This window comes from Rana temporaria, chromosome 8 (genome assembly GCF_905171775.1).
Source record: "Rana temporaria chromosome 8, aRanTem1.1, whole genome shotgun sequence".
In the NCBI taxonomy this organism is placed as follows: Eukaryota; Metazoa; Chordata; class Amphibia; order Anura; family Ranidae; genus Rana; species Rana temporaria.
Window position 1 is genome coordinate 105648916 of NC_053496.1, and position 23893 is coordinate 105672808.

At 46.0% G+C, this 23893-nt stretch overlaps 1 protein-coding gene across 1 annotated transcript in view; it reads right to left on the reverse strand.

The window, feature by feature from the left end:
• Positions 1-23893, reverse strand: part of AIFM2 (apoptosis inducing factor mitochondria associated 2) — a 92775-nt gene that overhangs the window by 67956 nt on the left and 926 nt on the right. The window contains exon 2 of the mRNA XM_040320476.1: positions 10721-10902. Coding sequence (XP_040176410.1) covers positions 10721-10895 — 175 coding nt within the window. The 5' untranslated portion in view covers positions 10896-10902. The remainder of the gene's footprint in view (positions 1-10720; positions 10903-23893) is intronic.

A 23893-nucleotide genomic window follows, 5' to 3' on the forward strand; every position in this document is an offset into this window, starting at 1 on the left:
TGTGATGACAGTGCAATTCCCCAACTGTCAGATACAACAATCATTTCATTAAAGCTAAAATCCAGACAAACAGCTAAAGAGATTAAATACAGAATATGGAAGCGGTTTTACCTGCCAAAGGTTTCGTATTTCTGCTCACCCATTTCTGAAATTTACACAGCTCTGTCACACAGCACAGCCCTGTCTGGCAATGCAGGAGATTCGATTTTTCTTTGCTGTAGTAGAGTAGTGTCTCACTCAGAGCCTGTAATTAGTAAATGGTGTAAGGCAGTGGCAGCTGGTGCTCAATATTTTGGGGGGGCGGCAAAAAATCCCCCCCCCCATGGGTGACGGACGACAGTGATCAGTGGCCTCGCCGCTCTTGGGATACGAATAGCGCTGATCGGTGAAAACCCCCCCACGTGATGCGGAAGGGGGCGATTAGTGGCCTTGCCTTAGAAGACCAATGCTGCTCCTTGCTCCAGCTTGCAGAGAGAAGAGCCCGGGCCATTGCTTCTCCTCCCAGCCAAACAGGAAGTGGGTCCTAAAACCCGATTGGCCAGGAGTCCCAAGACTCCCGGCTAATGTCTTCCTGTTCAGAGGGAAGAGTCGGACCGTTGCTTCTCCCCCTAGCTAAACAGGAAGTGGGTCCTAAAACCCAATTGGCCAGGAGTCCTAAGACTCCCTGGCCAATAAGGTCTCAGGACCCTCTTCCTGATTGGCCAGGAGGTGAACAGGAAGTCATTAGCAAATATTAATTCGCTAATGTCATACAAATTGGTGGGCTTCCATGCGTTTGGCCAGGGGTGGGCTGGCAGCCTTAGGCCTGGGGGGCAAGTCCAGTCAAGTGGCCCATTGACCCACCAAATCAGCTCACCATCCATGCCCACCTATGACAGGACGTGACCTCAATCTTGGTAAAGCGCTGATGACGCGGCTCTTTACCCAGGTGATATGATTGGCTAAGTACATTCAGTGAATGCAGAAATGCCGTTTATTGGCTCATCTCACATTGAGTGTGAGGAGAGGAGAGTTGATTAGTGGCATCTCCTCACTGGGGAGACCTGCACATGTAATCAGGGCAAGTAATACAGTGCCCAGCAAATGACGCCAGTCTGTGCCAATCACTGACACCAATCAGTGCCCATCACTGACACCATTCAGTGCTGCCTTTCAGTGACCATCTGTGAATGCTCGTCAGTGTTGCCCATCACTGCCACCCATCAGTGCCCAACAGTACTGCCCATCAGTGTCACCTATCATTGCCACCCATTAGTGGCCATCATTGCTCATCAGTGTGGCATATTATTGCCTCCACATCAGTGCCCTACAGTGCCGCCTCATCAGTGAAGGAGAAAAATTACGTATTTACAAAATTTTCTGACAGTAACAAAGAAAAACTTTTTTTTTTCCCATAATTTTTTGGTCTTTTTTAAATTTTTGGGTAAAAAGTAAAAAGCATAGTGGTAATTTAGGGCCTGTTCCCACTGCTGATGTCAGACATCGTATGTGATTCACACCGCACTTTTGTGCAAATCACATGCAGATAGTATGGCTGATATCGCATCACATTCAGACCAAACTCGCACAGGACCCATTTTTTGGTCCGCACCAAAATCCGATCACATGGTTGTTCACACCCATGCAATCCGATTCCCGTCCGAATTAACAGTCCTGACTGCGATATGCAAACCGATCTGGGGCTGTCAATGACTTTGTATTGACAATTCCAGCAGTTCTTATAGGGCAGTGTTAACTGCCTGCAAGTCAGCAGGTGCGATGTGGGAACCCACAGTGGATTCGCAGGGTTCCCGCACCAGTGTGAACCGAGCCTCAAAGTGTGACAGCGCTGAAAATTGGCATGGGCAGGAATGGGGTGACAGTGTCTGGTAGGCAAGTGGTTAAATGACAAGGCTGAAGGAGAGGAATTTGGTGGAGACAGAGAAAGAGAAGGGGGAGGGGAGAGTCTGGTCACAGCTCACTCACTTGCACAGTCCCAGCAGGAGCCTCACTGGCTCAGTCAGTGCCTTCATGTTTAGGATGTGACTGCCGACTTTAAAGTTTCCCGCCCACTAGGGTTGCCACCTCATCCCTTCAAACCCAAACATATATGAATTACACAGGTTCTGCGGCTAATTTAATGCAGATAAGGTTTAATTACCCACAGATGCAGCCAACATTCCTGTCACAGGAGGGACACATCACGGGCTTGCAGCTTCAGCACAAAATGGAGGGATCACCTCATTCTTTTACTGCTCCTCAGCCACTAATTCAGCCATTTTAACTCCCCCATCGGTGCCGTACAAGCAGTAGCACTAGGCCAGCTCTGGAACTGCACATGCGCGGTTCTGAGCGCTTTTACAGGGAATCAGAGTGACCCGGGGAGAAATTGTCCCTGTGCCCCCTTGGCCCAGCATGGACAGGCCGCCACTGGTGTAAGGAGAAGCAGCAAATGGATGAGCTCATCTTTTTGCCACTCAACTCTCTCCTTCTATCAGCATGTTTATGATAGGCAGCACAACTCCTTGTGCTGCAATTCCCTCTCTAAATTGTATCTGAGCACCACAAACTTTTTAAAATTCACAACCCATGTATCCATGTCTCCATGCTTTGTTTGGTTGAGACATCACTTCGAAAAGGAACCCCCCCCCCCCCCATGCATTTCTAGCTGCTGCCATCTTGAGTAAGGGCAGATGATTCAGGTAACATTTACCTTTCTTCTTGGAATCCATTTGCCCTCAGCTCAGGCATGCAGGCAGAAGGGTGTGCTTAGCTGAGCTTTCCTGCCACGTGTATCATCCTCAGTAAACTCCTGAACCTTTCCTTTCCCCCCTAAATTCAGCTTATTTGGAACAAGCTGTGCAAGTTGAGGTCTTATACACTGCTCTATGCAGGGCTCAAGTCCTGCAGGAAAGCGTGGGAACGGAGTTCCTGCACTTTTTTCACAGCAGGAACGCAGTTCCCTTTGCAGGACTAGAGCAGCCACGAGCAGCCGAGCCACCCGAGCCAATCCTTCACTAAGCGGCGATGCCCAGCTCGAGTCACTGTCAGGGGCAGGCGAACCTTAGTAATCCTTTGTTACTGGCTGCTTCCTGTATATGGATTCATCGGGTAGTGTGCGGGTATTCCATCACTTCCTCGATGCCGCAATGTCTCCTGGGAGCTTTTGTCATTGTTCTCAGGAGACATTGCGGAGGTCTGCCGCGAGTTATCGCGGGATTTAGAAAGAACTTACAAAAACATGCGGTTTAGTAATTATGCATATGAGCGTATCATTTTTTTTGGGTGGGAGTTCCCACACTTTTTTCCCCAGGACTTGACCCCTGGCTCTATGTACACTACAAATCCATAGTCTATAGTCCATCTTGGGAGCAAGAAAGAGAAGGGTGGCTACAGTACATTCCAACATACAATAGGACCATGGAAAACTAATGCAGCCACCCTTTAACAGGAAGTCACATCACAGCTAAAAAAAAAAAAAGGTAGAGAGCAACAAGACAGTATTTGAGTTAAGAACACATTAATAAATATCATTTTTTGTTTCTAACCAGAGTTTAGCGTCACTTTTAAGTTTTGCCTGTAATTTAAGGGAATCTTTTTGATATTACATCTGGAAAACGATAAGTCCGTAAAGCCAGCCTGAGAATGGGGCTGTGTACGCTCTGACACTGCTCTTGGCTGATTATTGCGACCAAAAGGAACTTTCTAAAAAGGACAAATTCCCTTCACTGTGCATTAATATATTGGGAACATTTGCTACATAAAAAAACTCTTGAAATAGAGTTGTTTCATTATCATGAAGGATTTGCTACCATTGGTGACTATTGCTACAAACTTATATTTGTGTTACCAATTCATTGCATTTGTATCTTTTAGTTTGGGATCAGCACTTTACTGAGATGGCTTTTGTTATCTATAAGCAATAACTGTTGCCAGCAGCATTTGATATCTTTTTTTTTTTTTTTTTTATAGGTAGTACTTGTTTAATGTTTTTAGATTTTTTTTTTTTAAAGAAATTACTTTTGTGTCTTTATAAACTTTTGGACTTTTTATATATTATCAAAGTATTTTTAATTCTGAGCAGCTACTGTTTTTACACTCCATTTTCTTCTTCCATTCTGTGCCATTCTCTGGTGCTGACCAATTTATATTCAATCGTTCTTTGTCAAGTGAGAGAAAAAAAAAAGAGAAACAATACTAGAGCTGGGCGATTAATCGTCAAGAATTGTTATGGCAATTTTTTTCCCTGTTGCGATCTTGACAAAGTATTTCCCGATCTTTCTTTGCAGAGAATTCTCTCTGCTCTGCTGAAGCCGACAGTCGTCAAAAGAAAGGAAACAGAAATCCAAGGCCCAGATTCACGTACAGCGGCGTATCTTTGTGCGGGCGTAACGTATCCTATTTACCTTACGCCTCCGCAACTTTTACAGGCAAGTGCCGTATTCTCAAACGAAAGTTGCGGCGGCGTAGTGTAAATAGGCCGGCGTAAGCCCGCCTAATTCAAATGTGGTAGATGTGGGCGTGTGTTATGTTAATTTTATGTGACCCCACGTAAATGACGCTTTTTACGAACGGCGCATGCGCCGTCCATGAAATTATCCCAGTGTGCATGCTCCGAATTAACCCGCAAGAAGCCAATGCTTTCGAAGGACACCAATTTTGTTTGGGAGCCACGTCGCACGACCGCGCAATTGTCTGTTAAAGCGACGCAGTGCCGAATTGTAAAAACCCCTTGGGTCATTTAGCAGCATATTGGTCCGGTCCTTAAGTGGTTAATGAATTAAAAAGAAAAAACTAACCAGTAAAGCTAGCCCAATTTTTTTTGTATAATGTGAAAGATTTTACACCATGAGAATCGTGCAGCTCTAAACAATACAAAGCAGAACGAAACAATTCTTACATAGCTCTGTATACACAGTAAAGTTGTTACACAAAAATAAATTTAAAAAAGATCATAACAACCGAGAATGAACCGTCCAGGAGGTCCAGTATGAGTGCGTACAAATAGAAAGGCCAATCATGTAAAAGAATGATGAAACACTATACATTATAGTCCATTAGCATGGTAATGAATAGAATAGTTCCATTTAGAAAGATAACTTTAGCGGTGAAGCTGATTTCCAGCTTCCAGGAGCATAGGCCAGGAATGGTATATACAGTATCTCACAAAAGTGAGTACACCCCCTCACATTTTTATAAATATTTTATTATATCTTTTCATGTGACAACACTGAAGAAATTACACTTTGCTACAATGTGAAGTAGTGAGTGTGCAGCTTGTATAACAGTGTCAATTTGCTGTCCCCTCAAAATAACTCAACACACAGCCATCAATGTTTAACCAATTCCTACATGCTGGATTTCATGCTGGGCGCGCAGCGCGGCGATCGGTGATGCGGGGTGTCAGTCTGACACCCTGCATCACCGATCTCGGTAAAGAGTCTCCGGCGGAGACTCTTTACCACGTGATCAGCCGTGTCGAATCACGGCTGATCACGATGTAAACAGGAAGAGCCGTCGATGGCTCTTCCTCACTCGCGTCTGACAGACGCGAGTAGAGGATAGCCGATCGGCGGGTCTCCTGACAGGAGGGGTTTGCGCTGATTGTTTATCAGGGCAGCCCCCCCTCGGATCGCCACATGGACCACCAGGGATGCCCACCCTGGACCACCAGGGTGGGCCAAAAAAAAAAAATTTGAAAAAAAAAGAAGCTTTTTTTTTTAAAAGAAAAGATGCCAATCAGTGCCCACAAATGGGCACTGACTGGCAACAATGTGTAGATCAGTGCTGCCCCACAATGTCCATCAGTGCCACCCCAAGTGTCCATCAGTGCCACCCCACAGTGCCCATCCATGCCCAGTGCCCACCTCAGTGCCCATCTGTGTCACCCATAAGTATCCATCAGTTCCACCCATAAGTGCCGCCCATGAGTGCCCATCTGTGCCGCCTATGAGTGCCCAGTGCTGCCCATGAGTGCCCATCAGTGCCGCCTGTGTGTGCCCATCAGTGCCGCCTATGTGTGCCCATCAGTGCCGCCTATGTGTGCCCATCAGTGCCGCCTATGTGTGCCCATCAGTGCCGCCTATGTGTGCCCATCAGTGCCGCCTATGTGTGCCCATCAGTGCCGCATACCAGCGCCGCCTCATCTGTTCCCGTCAGTACTACCTCATCGATGTCCATCAGTGCCATCTCATCGTGCCCATCAGTGCCGCCATATCAGTGCCCGTAATTGAAAGAGAAAACTTATTTACAAAAAAATTAACAGAAAAAAATAAAAACGTAATTTTTTTTCAAAATTTTCAGTCTTTTTTTAGTTGTTGCGCAAAAAAAAATCGCAGAGGTGATCAAATACCACCAAAAGAAAGCTCTATTTGTGGGAAAAAAAGGACGCCAATTTTGTTTGGGAGCCACGTCGCACGACCGCGCAATTGCAATTCAAAGTGCGACAGTGCTGAAAGCTGAAAATTGGCTTGGGCGGGAAGGTGCGTATGTGCCTGGTATGGAAGTGGTTAAACCACTGGCAACAAAAGTGAGTACACCCCTAAGTGAAAATTTCCAAATTGGACCCAAAGTGTCAATATTTTGTGTGGTCAACATTATTTTCCAGCACTGCCTTAACCCTCTTGGGCATGGAGTTCACCAGAACTTCACAGGTTGACACTGGAGTCCTCTTCCACTCCTCCATGATGACATCACAGAGCTGGTGGATGTTAGAGACCTCACGCTCCTTCACCTTCCATTTGAGGATGCCCCACAGATGCTCAATAGGGTTTAGGTCTGGAGACATGCTTGGCCAGTCCATCATCTTTCCCTCAGCTTCTTTAGCAAGGCAGTGGTCATCTTGGAGGTGTGTTTTGGGGTTGTTATGTTGGAATACTGCCCTGTGGCCCAGTCTCTGAATGGAGGGAATCATGCTCTGCTTCAGTATGTCACAGTACATGTTGGCATTCATGGTTCCTTCAGGGAAATGTAGCTCCCCAGTGCTGGCAGCACTCATGCAGCCCCAGACCATGACACTCCCACCATCATGCTTGACTGTAGGCAAGACACACTTGTCTTTGTTCTCCTCACCTGGTTACCGCCACACATGTTTGACACCATCTGAACCAAATATCTTGGTCTCATCAGACCACAGGACATGGTTCCAGTAATCCATGTCATTAGTCTGCTTGTCTCAGCAAACTGTTTGCATGCTTTCTTGTGCATCCCAGAAGGCTTCCTTCTGGGATGACAGCCATGCAGACCAATTTGATGCAGTGTGCAGAGTATGGTCTAAACACTAACAGACTGATCCCACCCCTTCAACCTCTGCAGCAATGCTGGCAGCACTCATACATCCATTTCCCAAAGACAGCCTCTGGATATGACGCTGAGCATGTGCACTCAACTTCTCTGGTCGACCATGGAGAGGCCTGTTCTGAGTGGAACCTGTCCTGTTAAACCGCTGTATGGTCTTGGCCACCGTGCTGCAGCTCAGTTTTAGGGTCTTTCTTGGCAATCTTCTTATAGCCTAGGCCATCTTTATGTAGAGCAACAATTTTGTTTTCAGATCCTCAGAGAGTTAAAAACTTGTCCTATATCTACACCCAGAGTCACCTCTTTCCCTTTTTGCCTTTTCAGTTTACTGGGAACATGGTTTCTGTTCCTCCCTGATGGCAGCCTTGAGCGTTGATAATCCCTCCCCCCCCCTCTTTTTTCCCCCATCATCCCATATGATCTGTGGACTTCCTTTGAAACAAGTATAAAGACTGTGGCCCAGATTCTCAAAGGCGTTACGACGGCGCAACACCATTTGCGCTGTCGTAAGTCCTAATCTGGCCCCGGGTATCTATGCGACTGATTCTTAGAATCAGTTACGCATAGATACCCATTAGATCTGACAGGCGTAAGGCTCTTACGCTGTCAGATCTTAAATGCAATTTTTTTTTCCCACCGCTAGGTGTCGCCGACGTAGTTTTCCCTGTCGCTTATGTAAATTAGCAAATTACGACGATTCCCGAACGTACGCGCGCTCGACGCAGAGAATTTACGTCGTTTCCGTAGCCTTTGCGACGCGTAAAGTTGCCCCTGGGTCTATGGAGGCGCAGCCAATGTTAAGTATGGCCGTCGTTCCCGCGTCGAAATTTAAAAAATCGACGTCGTTTGCGTAAGACGTCCGTGAATGGCGCTGGACACCATTTACGTTAACGTCTAAGCAAATGACGTCGGTGCGATGTCATTTAGCGCAATGCACGTCCGGTAATTTACCCGACGGAGCATGCGCAGTACGCTCGGCGCGGGAACGCGCCTAATTTAAATGGTGCCCGCCCCATTTGAATTGAGCGGGCTTGCGCCGAGCGCTTTTACGATACACCGCCGCAAGTTTACAGGTAAGTGTTCTGAGAATCAGGCACTAACGCTGTAAACCTGCGGCGGTGTAACGTAAATCACATACGTTACGCTGCCCAGGAGCAACGTAATTCTATGAGAATCTGGGCCTGTGGGATATAAACTGCTCTAGTTCCTTGCGCCTTTACTTGTATATTTAGCGTGATTTAAAGGAAAGTCATGACTTTTCATTGGAAAAAAAATGCTTGTTCCCACCCCCTCCCGAACCTTATGCCGCGTACACACGGTCGTTTTTCGGCATGAAAAAAACGATTTTTTTTAAAACGTCATTTAAAATGATCGTGTGTGTGGGCTTTACATCGTTTTTTGTGTTGTAAAAAAATGATCGTGTGTGGGCTAAAACGACGCTTTAAACCCGCGCATGCTCAGAAGCGAGTTATGAGACGGGAGCGCTCGTTCAGGTAAAACTACCATTCATAATGGAGTAAGCACATTCATCACGCTGTAACAGACAAAAAAGCGCGAATCGTCTTACTAACAAGGAATCAGCTAAAAGCAGCCCCAAGGCGAATAGAACTTCCCCTTTAGAGTTCCGTCGTACGTGTTGTACGTCACCGCGCTTTGTTCATCATTTTTCTAAAACGATGGTGTGTGGGCAACGTCGTTTTTAATGATGAAGTTGGAAAAACGTCGTTTTTTTGGACATGCTGAAAAATGACTTTTTTTTCATGCCGAAAAACGACCGTGTGTACGCGGCATTAGTCTTTAAATATGAAGTACAGCGTTACTGCTTCTGTTGACCTTCCCTTTTGAAAAAGCTTTTTTTTTTCTGGCTATTATGCCTGGCGTTAATATTTTTCATGTTACTGACCTGCAGTCCTGACTGTACTGTGACCTGAGGTGGGGGAAATCTTTCATCGGGCACACATGTTCTGGTGACAACTGTCTAAGATGGGAATATCACTTGTGGAGATTTCCTCCCACGTCCTGTTACATCTCTGAGACAGGAAGTGAAGGGAAATTTCCTCCGCATGATGCATAACAACAAAATAAAAAATAAAACTTGATAAGGGTGTTAATTTTAAAGGTGTTTGTAAAGGTAAAAAATTGTTTCCCTAAATAGCTTCCTTTACCTTAGTGCAGTCCTCCTTCACTTACCTCATCCTTCCATTTTGCTTTTCAGCCCTGGTTCACACTGGGTACGATTTGGAACGATTTGAGATGCGATTTGACATGTCAAATCGCATCTCAAATCGGCGGCATTTGCCGGTGATCTGCCGTGCTGGTTCCAGGTATCACGGAAGTTCCAGCGCATGCGCGAACTGATGCGCTGAGATGGTTCCAGCTATCGGGAAAGTTCCTTTAAGCACTGCGCAGGTGCAAACTTGCTGACGGAAATCCCCGAACGGCGGCCGGCATCCAGGGCGACGTGGACTTAGAGGAAAGTGGCCAGTCGGCCTCACGTCCTCGCTGCGCTCGGACGGCTCGCTTCGCTCGCTCGGCCTCCTGGCTCTTTTTTTAACATCCTCCAATCCACGGGGATGTTAAAGAATGAGCCTGGATGCCGGGCGAGGTTTGGGGATTTCCGTCGGGAAGTTTGCGCCTGCGCAGTCAGTGCAGGAACTTCCCCCATAGTGGAACATTCAGGACAAGTCACCGGCAATTGTCGGCAATGGCACTGTCCTAATCAGTGCGACGCTGCATCTACGATTTCAAAAAGTAGTTCCTGTACTACTTTTTGCGATTTCGGGCCGCGATGTACATTAAATTGCGGCCGAAATCGCGGTAAAATCGCGCATTTTACCGCGATTTTGAATTCGCAGCAGTGTGAACCTAGGCTAAATGTCCTTATTTCTTCTGAGAAATCCTCACTTCCTGTTCTTCGGTCTGTAACTCCACACAGTAATGCAAGGCTTTCTCCCTGGTGTGGAGAAAGCCTCCTGAGGGGGCGAGCAAGAGTTTCAGGACGCTCTCTACTTTGCAGATAGAGAAAGGAGCTGTGTGTTAGTGGGCGTCCTGACACTCCTGCTCACCAGGGAGAAAGACTTGCATTACTGTGTGGAGTTACAGACAGAAGAACAGGAAGTGAGGATTTCTCAGAAGAAATAAGGACATTTAAAAGCAAAATGGAAGGATGATGTAAGTGAAGGAGGACTGCACTAAGGTAAAGGAAGCTATTTAGAGGGAATTTTTGTTTACCTTTATAACCCCTTTAAGGCCAATAGATCATCAAGGTCTGACATAAGATTACATGACAGTTAGCAGGAAGCTCCCCCCAATACAGGTTTTTATTTCACTTTCAATTACCCAGGACAGTGAGAGATTTATTAAATATAGACTGAGGATGTGTTTTGGGAATGCAAACTCCCAAATTGACCCCCAAACCTCAGAACAGCCCAAACTTCAAACTTACCGCTCTCTACAGAAGCTCGAAGTGCTCCAACATTGTGATGAAAGCAGTCCTTCATATCCACCAGAACAAAAGGGATTTCATGTGACTTCAGCTGACTGGCAGCGGCTATGCCAGCAAATCCTCCACCCACAATCACCACTCGTACCGACTCATCCACGGACAGCTTGGATCCCATGCTGGTGCTTAGATAAAGATAAAGCACAAAAACTGATTATATATACACTGTATTACCAAAAGTATTGGGACACCTGCCTTTACACACACATGAACTTTAATGGCATACCAGTCTTAGTCCGTAGGGTTCAATATTGAGTTGGCCCACCTTTTGCAGCTATAACGGCTTCAACTCTTCTGGGAAGGCTGTCCACAAGGTTTAGGAGTGTGTCTCTGGGAATGTTTTACCATTCTTCCAGAAGTGCATTTGTGAGGTCAGGCACTGATGTTGGACGAAAAGGCCTGGCTCGCAGTCTCCGCTCTAAATCATCCCAACTGTGTTTTATTTGGCCAGGACTCTGTGCAGGCCAGTCAAGTTCCTCCACCCCAAACTCGCTCATCCATGCCTTTATGGATCTTATTTTGTGCACTGGTCTGGGGGGATTATGGTGTGGGGTTGTCTTTCAGGGGTTGGGCTTGGCCCCTTAGTTCAGGGCTCGACAAATCCCGGGCGCCAGGTCGCCATGGCGACTAGAAATAGGGTCCTGGCAACTTGGCTTGGAAGGGGGAAAAAAAAAAAAAAAACATTTTTTTTTTTGTGAGCTGGCACCATCTGGTGGTGAGCCGTTGGTATTACAAGTTATTACCACCAGATGTGTAAGCTGGCGCCATCTGGTGGTGGCCGTTGGTATTACAAGTTAAGCAGCAATTCTAATGTAATTTTTCACTATTTTCACTGCCATCTTCTTCCCTCTAATTAGAACCCCCAAACATTATATATATTTTTTATCCTAACACCCTAGAGAATAAAATGGCGATTGTTGTAATACTTTCTGTCACGCCGTATTTGCGCAGCGGTCTTGCAAGCGCACTTTTTGGTGAAAAAATTACACTTTTTTTAATTAAAAAATAAGACAACAGTAAAGTTATCCCCATTTTTTTTTTATATTATGAAAGATAATGTTACGCCGAGTAAATTGATACCCAACATGTCACGCTTCAAAATTACGTCCGCTCGTGGAATGGCGTCAAACTTTTACCCTTTAAAATCTCCATAGGCGACGTTTAAAAAACTCTACAGGTTGCATGTTTTGAGTTACAGAGGAGGTCTAGGGCTAGAATTATTGCTCTCGCTCTACCAATGGCGGCGATACCTCACATGTGTGGTTTGAACACCATTTACATATGCGGGCGCTGCTCACGTATGTGTTCGCTTCTGCGCGCAAGCTCGTCGGGCCGGAGCGCGTTTTCTGGCTCCTAACTTTTTTAGCTGGCTCCTAGATTCCAAGCAAATTTGTCAACCCCTGCCTTAGTTCCAGTGAAGGAAACTCCCAAGGTGTCAGCATACCAAGACATTTTGGACAATTTCATCCTCCCACCTTTGTGGGAACAGTTTGGGAATGGCCCCTTCCTATTCCAACATGACTGCACACCAATGCACAAAAGCAAGGTCCATAAAAACATGGATGAGCAAATTTAGGGTGGAGGAACTTGACTGGCCTGCACAGAGTCCTGACCTCAACCCGATAGAACATCTTTGGGATGAATTAGATCAGAGACTGCGAGCCAGGCCTTCTCATCCGCATCAGTGCCTGACCTTACAAAAGCGTTTCTAGAAAAATGATCAAACCTTCCCATAGAATGTTAGAGACTGCACCAAAAATGTACCTCCCATTGAAATGGATTGAAAACACAGCAAAAACAAATCAAAAATGCACTGTGTTGCATTTTTTATGCTTTTTTGAGTCACATGACCTATGAAAAACACACCCTAAGCATGGTAAAATCGCAGCAGTTTTCGGCAGCCATTGTCGCACTTTTTTTCTTTTTACGCACAACGCTAAAAACCCTATTTCCGGCTGATAATTTTTGGCGGCCAAAATGTCAGTGCATCACTAAAATAAATAGAATAATTAGAATTATACAGAACCCTATAACCACAGTGGATCCAGAGGAAGCCAAAAAAAAAAAAAAACCCATGCAAAATTTGCTCAGGTGAAACAAAATTCCTTCCTGATCCTCCAAAGGCAAGCAGATATTCCCTCGATCAACAATCTAATTTTCCCACTTTAACCCAGGGGGGCAATTCAATAAAGCATTTGTAAAAACAAATTCTGCCATCATGGCCATATATATGGTCAAGGCATATTAGAAAGTCCCACCAAAATTCCTGAAAGGCGTGAAACTGTTTTCTTGATATTTCAAAAAGTTGCGACAAACTCCGGTACTTCTTATGCGCGACACCGTTACATTCTGGCGCTATGGCTGTGACAATTTTATGAAGAAATAGTGCCCAATCACACCTGAAGGAATGCGTACCTATGTGACTCAATGCTTTGCAATTTTCAGCCTGTTAATTTGAATGGGCTGAAATGGAACTGGATTCAACCAAAAAACGCATCAAAAACACATTGCAACCAGATTGCATGGTACTGCAGTAGCATGTGATCCAATGCAGGTAAACACACTGGGCCAGATCCACGTACCTTTAGGCGGGCGTAGCGTATCTCCTATACGCTACGCCGCCGTAACTTACTGCGGCGCGTATGGTATCCTCAAAGAATATGCGCCCAAATTTACGGCGGCGTAGCGTATCGGGGCCGATGTAAGCCCGCCTAATGTGGAAGATGGGGGCGTGTTTTATGTAAATATTGGTTGACCCCACGTATTTGACTTATTTTTCAAACGGCGCATGCGCCGTCCATGATCGTATCCCAGTGCGCATGCGTGAAATCACGTCGCAAATAGTCAATGCTTACGACGTGAACGTAACTTACACAAAGCCCTATTTACGAACGGTTTACGCAAACGACGGAAAATTAGACGCTGCCCCGACGTCCATACTTAACATTGCGTACGCCTCATAGAGGCAGGGGTAACGTTACGCTGAAAAAAGCCTTACGTAAAAAAATGCCCCGGGCGGACGTCCGTTTGTGAATCGGCGTATCTGGCTAATTTACATATTCTACGCGGAAATCAGCGGAAGCGCCACCTAGCGGCCAGCGTAAATATGCAACTAAGATACGACGGTGTACTAAGACGTCAGTCGGATCTTCTTCACATTCAGGCGTATCTTGTTTTGTGGATACGTGGCGTATCAATAGATACGCCGACGTATATTCTTTGTGGATCTGGCCCACTATGTTTGTGATCTACATTTGGGGTGTAGTTAAAGAGACACTAAAGGCTCCTGTTTAAAAAAATAAAAACAAACATGTTATACTTACCTCAACTGTGAAGCTCGTTTTGCACAGAGTGGCCCCGATCCTGGTCTTCTAGGGTCCCTCAGCGGCAGTCTCGGCTCCTCCCCCCGCATCAGCTAACCCCCTTCATGGGAAGCGCTCTCGTGCATTGATACATGTCCCCTAGGCCAGGACCCAGGTCCCCAAACACTTTTTAGACAATAACTTGCATATAAGCCTTTAAAATTAGCACCTTTGTCTCTTCACGTTCGCGTCCAATAGACTCCGACACTGGAGAGCTACAGTTCATTGAAGGAACCATGAATGCCAACATGTACTGTGACATACTGAAGCAGACCACGATCCCCTCACTTCAGAGACTGGGCTGCAGGGCAGTATTCCAACATGATAGTGACCCCAAACGCACCTCCAAGACAACCACTGCCTTGCTAAAGAAGCTGAGGGTAAAGGTGATGGACTGGCCAAGCATGTCTCCAGACCTAAACCCTGTTGAGCATCTGTGGGGCATCCTCAAACAGAAGGTGGAGGAGCGTGAGGTCTCTAACATCCACCGACTCTGTGATGTCGTCATGGAGGAGTGGAAGAGGACTCCAGTGGCAACCTGTGAAGCTCTGGTGAACTCCATGCCCAAGAGGGTTAAAGAGGAAGTAAACCCTGATACTTACCTGAGACCGAAGCCTGCGATGTCCCCGATTTCCTCGAACTTCCACGAGACGTGCATCTTTCACCCTCTTATTTCCGGGTATTACGGCTCCGGCGCTGTCATTGGCAGGAGCCGCGCATACGCATGGGAGTAGGGTGACCACATTTCCAAACTGCCATTCAGGGACACCCCCCTCCCAAAAATCAGCTTGTGCTGTAACGAATCACAGCACAGTGATTGGACACAAGAGGCGGGATTTATGATTTCTACAATCACAAGCGGGGGTGGGTATTGTGCTTCTTTAGGCATTCCCAGCCAGGACAAGTACTGTCAGTGAATAAAGCGGTGATGTGGCGGCCTTTTTTGGGGTCATCAGATTGGCCTGGGGGGGGTGGGGTAGGTTGCTGTGTCAGTTTCATTCCGGGACACGTGGTCACCCTACACGGGAGCCGGCAGTCACAACACGATCTCCTTTGGAAAAGGCATTATTGCCATTTCTAAAGGTTTCTACAGTGCGCATGCGCCATAGACATCACCACCCATCTCTTTTGCAAAGATCTCCTAAACCGTGGAGTAGGTACTATAGGTAAAAGTGGTTGTAAAGGGTTTACAACCACTTTAAAGTGGAGTTCCACCCAAAAATGTAACTTCCACTTTTTGGAATTCCCCCCCCCCCCTCCCCGGTGTCACATTTGGCACCTTTCAAGGGGGGGGGGGGGAAGAGGGAGCAGATACCTGTAAAATACATGCATTGTCTTCCATTTCCTGGCATAGATCATCACAGTGACCTAAGCCACGTCCGGCGCCTACTCTGTCCCCCCCTTCCCCCGCTGTCTTCTGGGAGACACACAGTTCCCAGAAGTCAGCAGGGACCAGTGAGGACAAGCAGCGTGACTCACGTACACACAGTAGGGAACAAGGAAGTGAAGCTGAAAGGCTTTACTTCCTGATTCCCTTACCAAAGATGGCAGCTGCCGACATCGTGGACACCCTGGACAGGTAAGTGACCATATATTAAAAGTCAGCAGCTGCAGTATTTGTAGCTGTTGACTAAGAACGAGCTCTTGCGTGTTCGCATAGTACATGTGCAGAGCCCGCCAGGAAGTCTGCACGGCGCTGCGCTAATCAAAGCCAGGGAGACATTGTCCCGATGCTCAGCTGCAGAGATGGGGAAATGTCTCCCTGGCTGTGATTAGCGCAGCGCCGTGCAGACTTCCTGGCGGGCTCTGCACGTGTACTATGCGAACACGCCGGAGCTCATCCTTACTGCTGACTTTTTTTCAGGGGAACACTGCATTATTGAAAAATAATGGTGGCCACACAAAATATTGACACTTTGCATGCAAATTGAAACCCTTAAAGCGGATCTCCACCCTAAAGTGAATTTGCGCTGATCGGCAGGTATTTGCACCCACTTCCGGCCACACGTCACGGACAAAAGACAGGTTTTTTTCTGACATCCCGTCCGTCCCCCGTTGTGTGCTGGGAACTCTCGGCTCCCAGCACACAGCGGGAGCCAATCGGCGAGCGCAGCGCGACTCGCGCATGCGCCGTAGGGAACCGGGCAGTGAAGCCGGAGCGCTTCACTTCCTGGTTCCCTCACCGTGGATGGAGGGGGGGGAGCAGCAGGGTGACGAGCGATCGGTCGTCCTTTGCTGCGGACGGCGCTGGACTCCAGGACAGGTAAGTGTCCTAATATTAAAAGTCAGCAGCTGCAGTATTTGTAGCTGCTGGTTTTTAATATTTATTTTGGAGCGGACATCCGCTTTAAGGTTTGACCTCATTATATGGTTTGAGTAAATCTGAAGACAAAAATCTGCAGAAAATCTAATAGTGTGTATGGGGTCTTAGACTGGGATGTTCATGTGCGTGTAAAGGCAGGCGTTCCAAGACTTTTGATAATATAGTGTGTGTGTGTGTGTATATATATATATATATATATACATATACACATATATATACACACACACACAGGCTACAAGCTCACCGGCAATGTTTAGTATCATAAGTAATTGAATTAGTAAAATTGTAATCGGAACGTGGCCATACAAAGTGCTTTAAAACAATTGATCCAAAGCAATCATCCACATAAAATCGACCAAAAAAATCTGTTACACTTTATGTGTTCCATGCATTTTTACACTTACGTAATTTAAATTGATTCCGTACATAATTGTTAAAAATTGTATAAAAACATTTAACAGAAGCACTGGGAGATGAGGACGTGACGCACGTGAACGTGAGGGTGGGAGGTGCCGGAGCACTCTATGGCGTGTGGCAGCGGGAGCGGAGAGCCGACGAAATCAGTTTCGGACCGGTGGATGCCAGCGTGAGAGGCTGACACCCCCGGAGAACGAGTCGGAGACTCAGCCCTGCTCTGGCCGGCCTATCTAGGGATCCTCCAGACGGGACCCAGAGGGACATCATGTGACCTGGACGAAGCCGCGTGATTGGCTAGCACCGCGCAGTCAGCAGCTGGGGACGGAGGACGCGCCGCCACGAGCGAGGATGATCCAGGAACGGAGTATCGACAGCGTCGGCAGCGGCAGCAATAGGAGGTCCTGAGGTTGGGTGAGGCGCTCTGCGGAGCCGAGCAGGGTTGGGTGCCATCCCGCATGCCCCCCCCCCTAACTCCCGAGGCCCCCCCTACTCCCCCCGGTCCTGTGTTCTTGTGATGGGACTGTCTGTGGATACCGCAGCTAGGAGATAAAGGGGAATTTCTAGCAAGAGCCGCAGCTCAAGAGATAATGGGGATTTCCTAGCAAATATCCTACCAACTGTGCAATGAGTAAATGCTGAACAGGTTAGAGTAAAATACTCTGCCATTGTGATATAACACGGAGCCAAAAGGACTTTTTTTTTTTTTTTTTTTTTTTTTAGTATCATCAATGTGGTGGTCAGGAGCGGTTACCAGTAATCACTAGCCCGGGGCATGTACTGGATAGATGTCACGTATGGGGTTAATTAGGGCTAAATTATTGGTTATTGCCGCAGAGAAAAGTATGCTGTAGAAATTTTACGTGTGATCTATTGATTTTCGTTAAGTCAAGTCGACAAGTTTACCTAAAGAGATGGGACCTAAGTTACAACGATCACAGGGAAGAGACTTGTGGCAGAAATCTTATATGTAGTGGAGCGAGCTGGACACTTGTTTTTTTTTTGCTATTTTGTCTATCTTACCAGTATGACTGTATATATACAATAACCTATAAAGTAGCAGGACTATCCTTGTATGTAAATGAGGCGCAGTGATCAACTAACGCGGAACACACAGAGAGACTAGCACGGCAAAGTACCGTGCGCTAAGGTATCAGTGCGTTAAGAGACTCTGAATTGAGATATATCACCAGGTGCCTATAAGAGATACCGCATCTTATCAGATTAAGCCCCTGGGTAACTTCTCGCCGCAAGTTGGCCGTATAAATTATAACACACAGAACTATATGCAGAGTACAACCCAGTGAAGACAAGTCTCAACAGTTTAAAGAGTTGCTTTTACTCAAAGCACAGACACACATATAAAACCTCACTGGATGCTTGGGAAATCCAACCCGGAGAAAGGTTACCCTGGGTAAGGAGGATACACCAGAGAAATCACCGCTGCTTAAGCCATAAAAATACACGGCGGATAGCCCTCACATAGAAAGATTAAGCTACAGCTGGCTTGACCACGGTGGTAATAGAGCTGGATACCCCCACTCCGGGGTATTGTGTTCGGTTCCTCCACTCTGTGTCTCCTTCTGGGGACCCTTCTACTGTACTCCCTCTCCTTCAGGGGGCTCTCGGCCGTCTCTTCCGTCTCTCTTATCTCCTCTCTACCCGCTCCGCCCTATCCCCTCTCTTGAGGGGAGTAGAGAGAATAGCGAGGGGGGAATAGATATTCCCACACAGAGGAGCTCAGGCAAGGCTAAGTAAAAATTTATCGTAGACTGTAAAAAGTCCTTATTCAAACTGGGGAAGAGAATTAGACCCTCCAATAAAATGAATAGATCGACGAGAGGGGTCACCTTAAAACCCACTAAGAATAACTCGGGGAATAGCTCCATACAGCAATATATGACTCAAGAGGGGAGCCTTAAAAGTCCGGGGCTTGCAAAAAAGACTGAAAAGAAGAAGAATGAATTAAAAAAGGGAGCAAGTAGTACGGAGAGCTCTAAGGGTGAAACTACAATAGAAAGCGAGCAAGATCATAATAACACGGAAGTGTTGGTCTCGGACTTACAGGACACACAGCCCCCCACAAAGGCAGAAATGAATGCTATGCTATTAAGGATGGAAAATGTCATAAAGACAGAGATCAATAAGGTGAGAGAGGACCTCGGAGGACTTAGAGAGAGGGTAGTAGAGACGGAAAGGAGATTAGAGGAACAGGATCAAGAAATAAACACCCTGAAGGGGCAGGTTAGGGCCCTGACCGAGAGCCAGAGAGTGGCGGCCTACAGGATAGAGGACCAGGAGAATCGCAATAGGCGACAGAACCTTAGAGTCAGAGCGATAGTAGAGGAAAAGGAGGAAGACCTCATGGAGATCATGAATACAATTTTTTGCCCTTTACTTGAGAGACCAGCAGAAACGAAGCCCCTCAAAATTGAAAGAGTGCATCGAGTGGGAAATCCCCAGATGATAGATAGATATGGGCCAAGAGATGTTGTTGTTCGGTTCAAGAATTTTGTTGATAAAGCAGAAATCTGGAGAAGACTTAGGGGGAAACCCCCCCTGAGATACAGAGAGACTGACTTACAAATATTCTCTGACCTATCTAAGGAAACGCTGGCAAGGAGAAGACAATTGAAACCACTCTTAGAGCTGATGCGGGCACAAAATATAAAGTACCAATGGGGCTTCCCGGCATGCCTAATAGGCATTAAGGGAGGAAAAACGGCTCGATTAAGATTTCCAGAAGAACTGAATGATTTCTGCTCTAAAATGCAGCTAGAACCCCCCGACTTGTCGACTTGGGTGGATTAGTGTGGCTATGAGTTGTCTGGATCTCCGGGAGCATGGACCGGGGGGGGGAGGAGGGGGAGGAGGGGGAGGGGGGGGAGTCTAGGGAGTGCACGAGCACCACCACTATCAGAGGAGTTGAGGGTGAAGGCGAGGAATTGCCCATCCAAGGCTCATAGGCCAAGAATAGGCCAGGGGGGAGGAGGGAGGGAGGGGGGATGGGGAAGGAGGGAGGGAGGGGGGAGGGGGGAGGGAGGGGAGATGGGATGGAGGAGGGAGGAGGAGGGAATGGGAAGAGTGGGGGGGAGGGGGGAGGTAGGGAGACCATCTGACCGACTTCACAAGAAAATATCCCAAACACTTAAAAAAAAAAAAAAAAAAGATATATGACAGATGTCAAGTTTCTCTCATATAATGTAAAGGGACTAAATTCCCATATTAAAAGACACAAAATTCTCTGTGAATTAACACAGTATAAAACAGACATTGCCTACCTTCAAGAGACCCATATTACCTTGGAATCCAATATAAAGCTCTACTCAACAGAATATCCGATATGGTATTATGGGGATACAATCTCATCGCGATCTCGGGGGGTTGCTATTGGATTCGCTCGCAGAATCCGATTCACACTGGTGGATAGACAAACAGACCCGGAGGGGAGATTTCTGTTCCTGAAAATAAAACTTGGAGGAGAGATCTATACCCTAGCTAATGTGTACGCCCCCAATGTAAACTCGGTTAAATATATGAGTAAAATTATGAGAAAACTAAAAGAATTTGAAGAGGGACATGTAGTTTTGATGGGAGATTTCAATTTCTGTATGAGTCCAAGCCTCGATAGTACGTCCTGTGCACAGGGGACAAATAGTGAACAACTAAAAATACTGATAAAACAAATGACACAAAATCAAATGGTGGATGTATGGCGGATCCTCAATCCGAGGGCCCGTGACTACACGTTTTTCTCACCTGTGCATGGGACGTACTCGAGGATAGACTACGTCCTCGTCGACCACAGACTTCTGGAGAGTGTGATAGAAGCAAGGTGTGAGATCATGACGTTATCAGACCACGCCCCTATAACCTTAAAAATAAAAACTTCTATACAAAAAGACACACCACCAGAATGGAGATTGGATGAGAGTCTGTTGGGGGACGAGGAGGTAGTGGAGAGGATACAGAAAGAGTTGGAACGGTATTTTCTGGAGAACGATAAGGAGGGTATCTCCAGAGCATCTCTTTGGGAGGCCCATAAAGCGTATATAAGGGGAATCTTCATCGTAGAAGGGGCAAGGAAAAACAAAATAAGAACGAGCAAATTAAAAACATTAAGGGAGGAGATATATCGGCTAGAACAGGCGCATAAATCACAGGGGCAAAAAGGGGAAATATTTCATAAGTTGAGTATAAGTAGGGATGAATACAGAGCTCTGGCGGAACAAGAAACTAAGAAATATATAGACCGGACAGAGAGAGAAAGATATGTCTGGGGAAACAAACCTAGTAAAAATTTGGCTAGAATGGTAAGAAAAAAGAAAACTAGGAATTTTATAGAAAAAATCAGAGACAGGAATGGTGACTTAGTACATGCGACAAATAAAATAGCAGAAGTATTCCGGGGGTACTACGAAGAACTTTACGATATCCAACAAAAGATCAGGTGCCCACGCGAAAAAATGGATAAGAGTAGGGAAATACTACAGTTAGCCAATCTCCCAAAATTAGAAGAAAAGGAGGTAGAAGAGATGGAAGGTTCAATAACGGAACAGGAAATAAGGGAGGCCTTAAAAAATACTCCTAAGGGGAAAAGCCCCGGGCCAGATGGCTTTACATCTGCCTACCTACAAAAGTTCAGCACCATCTTAATCCCCAGACTTTGCCAATACTTTAATGGTCTTGGAACTGATTATGAAATGAGTAGAGAGGCTTTAACAGCAACGATTACAGTGATCAAAAAAGAGGGAAAGGACAATACGACTTGCTCGGGTTACCGACCGATTTCACTCCTGAATGCAGATACGAAACTGTATGCAAAAATTTTAGCGGAAAGAATGAAGGGAGCGATGACAGCTATCGTCCACCCAGACCAGGTAGGTTTTATACCTGGGAGGGAGGGAAAAGACAATGGTGTGAGGGCGCTTCTTCTCCTGGAGCAGATCAAAGAAAGTGGGACCCCCGGTCTATTCCTGTCGGTTGATGCTGAGAAAGCTTTCGACAGGGTAGACTGGGGATTCCTGATACAAACCCTAGAATTCATAGGATTAGGTCCAGGGATGATAAGGAGAATCAAAACTCTATATTTCCATCCGTGTGCAAGGATCAAAATTAACGGATCCTTATCCGCTCCTTTTGAGATGAAAAATGGGACTAGGCAGGGATGCCCCCTATCTCCCATCCTCTTTGTCTTATCATTGGAACCCCTCCTGGCGATGGTCCGACAAAACCCAGAAATCTATGGGATAGAAGTAGGTGAAGACGAGCATAAACTGTCAGCCTTCGCAGATGATGTATTATTCTACATAAGCAGCCCAAGAGTCACTCTCCCGAAGTTAATAGATACCTTAAAACAATATGGCGAGGTCTCAAACTTTAAAATGAATATAACAAAAACGGAGATTTTGAATATTAATATCCACAAGGACGAAGAACTATACTTGCGGAAGAAATACAACTTCTCCTGGCAAAGAGAGATAAAATATTTGGGGATTAAAATGGCAAATAGTTTGAAAAAAATATATAGAATAAACTTTATCCCCCTTCTCGATGAAATCAAAAGAGAAATTAAAACTATATATAATAGACCAATATCGTGGTTTGGGAGGATAAATGTGGTAAAAATGGTACTTATCCCCAAAATTTTGTATAAATTCCAAATGGTCCCAATTTATTTACCTCCGTCATATATTAAAATAATGAATTCCCTCCTAATGAAGTACATATGGAACAATAAAAAACACAGAGTCTCTGCCCAAATACTAAAACGAACCAAGAAAAAAGGCGGCCTGGCTGTACCTGACATTAGATTATACTATAACGCTTCGGTCCTCACACGTGTCATAGAATGGGCTAAAGAGTCACAGGATAAAAGGTGGATAAGTATTGAATGCACGTTAGCGAGAGCACAGTTAGGGAGATTAATCTGGAATCCTCCACATCGTAGAACCCTATACACGTCAACACACGCAATCACACACAATGCTTTAAGGATATGGGATCGACTACACAAACAATTAAAAACCAAATTCAACTCACCCCTTATGGATTTGAAAGAAAACGAATATTTTGCACCTGGGACTAAAGAGATAGGGGGTAAGTGGATCAAAAACAGAACACAGTTAAAAGACATAACACTAGAGGGCAAAATTATGACCCTCCACGAAATCAGGATTGAAATGGAGGCACTCAGCGAGTGGAGATACCTTCAGTTGGTGTCATTCGTTAAGTGCCTCCCACACCCATTGAGGTCACAAGAGGAGTACACTATACTGGAACAGTTGTGCAGTACCGAAAGCTCAAAAGGAAATATCTCCAAAGTATATAAATATTTGCAGAAAATAGACGAGTCGGATACGCTAAACTACATACAGAAATGGGAGAGAGACCTGGGAGTCCCAAGGGGGAAGACGACCATAGGGCGAATCCTTAACCTGACTCATACTTCGGCGGTTGATGTAAAAACCGCCGAGATGAATTTCAAGTGCCTGACAGGGTGGTACATCACCCCAGATAAAATGGCCAAATTCGGAGTAGGGGAGGCAGAGGAATGCTGGAGAGGTTGTGAGGCAAGAGGAACGATGGCCCACCTGTGGTGGGACTGCGTAAAAATCAAAGCGTTCTGGGGAAAAGTTTTGGCTTTGATAAAAGAGATAACTAAAAAAGAACTGGAAAATAACCCTTGGATAGTCCTCTTTCATGGAGGAGAAACGCCAGTGAACGAATACAGGGGATCACTAATTCCGCATCTGTTGAACTCTGCAAAACGATTGATACCCCTAAAATGGAGAAACCCGGGAAGTCCGCAAATATGGGAGTGGATAGACTCTGTAGAGGGGACCTATAGGAGGGAGAAAGTAAAATTCGGTGGCGAAAAGAACAAGGTAGGGAATAAGGACATCTGGGAAACATGGATTGATTTCAAAAAGTCCCGGAAATACGCAGAAAATATGAGAGAGGAATAAGAATGCAGCATTACAGTCAATAAAAATGCTAGGTGGAGTCGGGAGATGG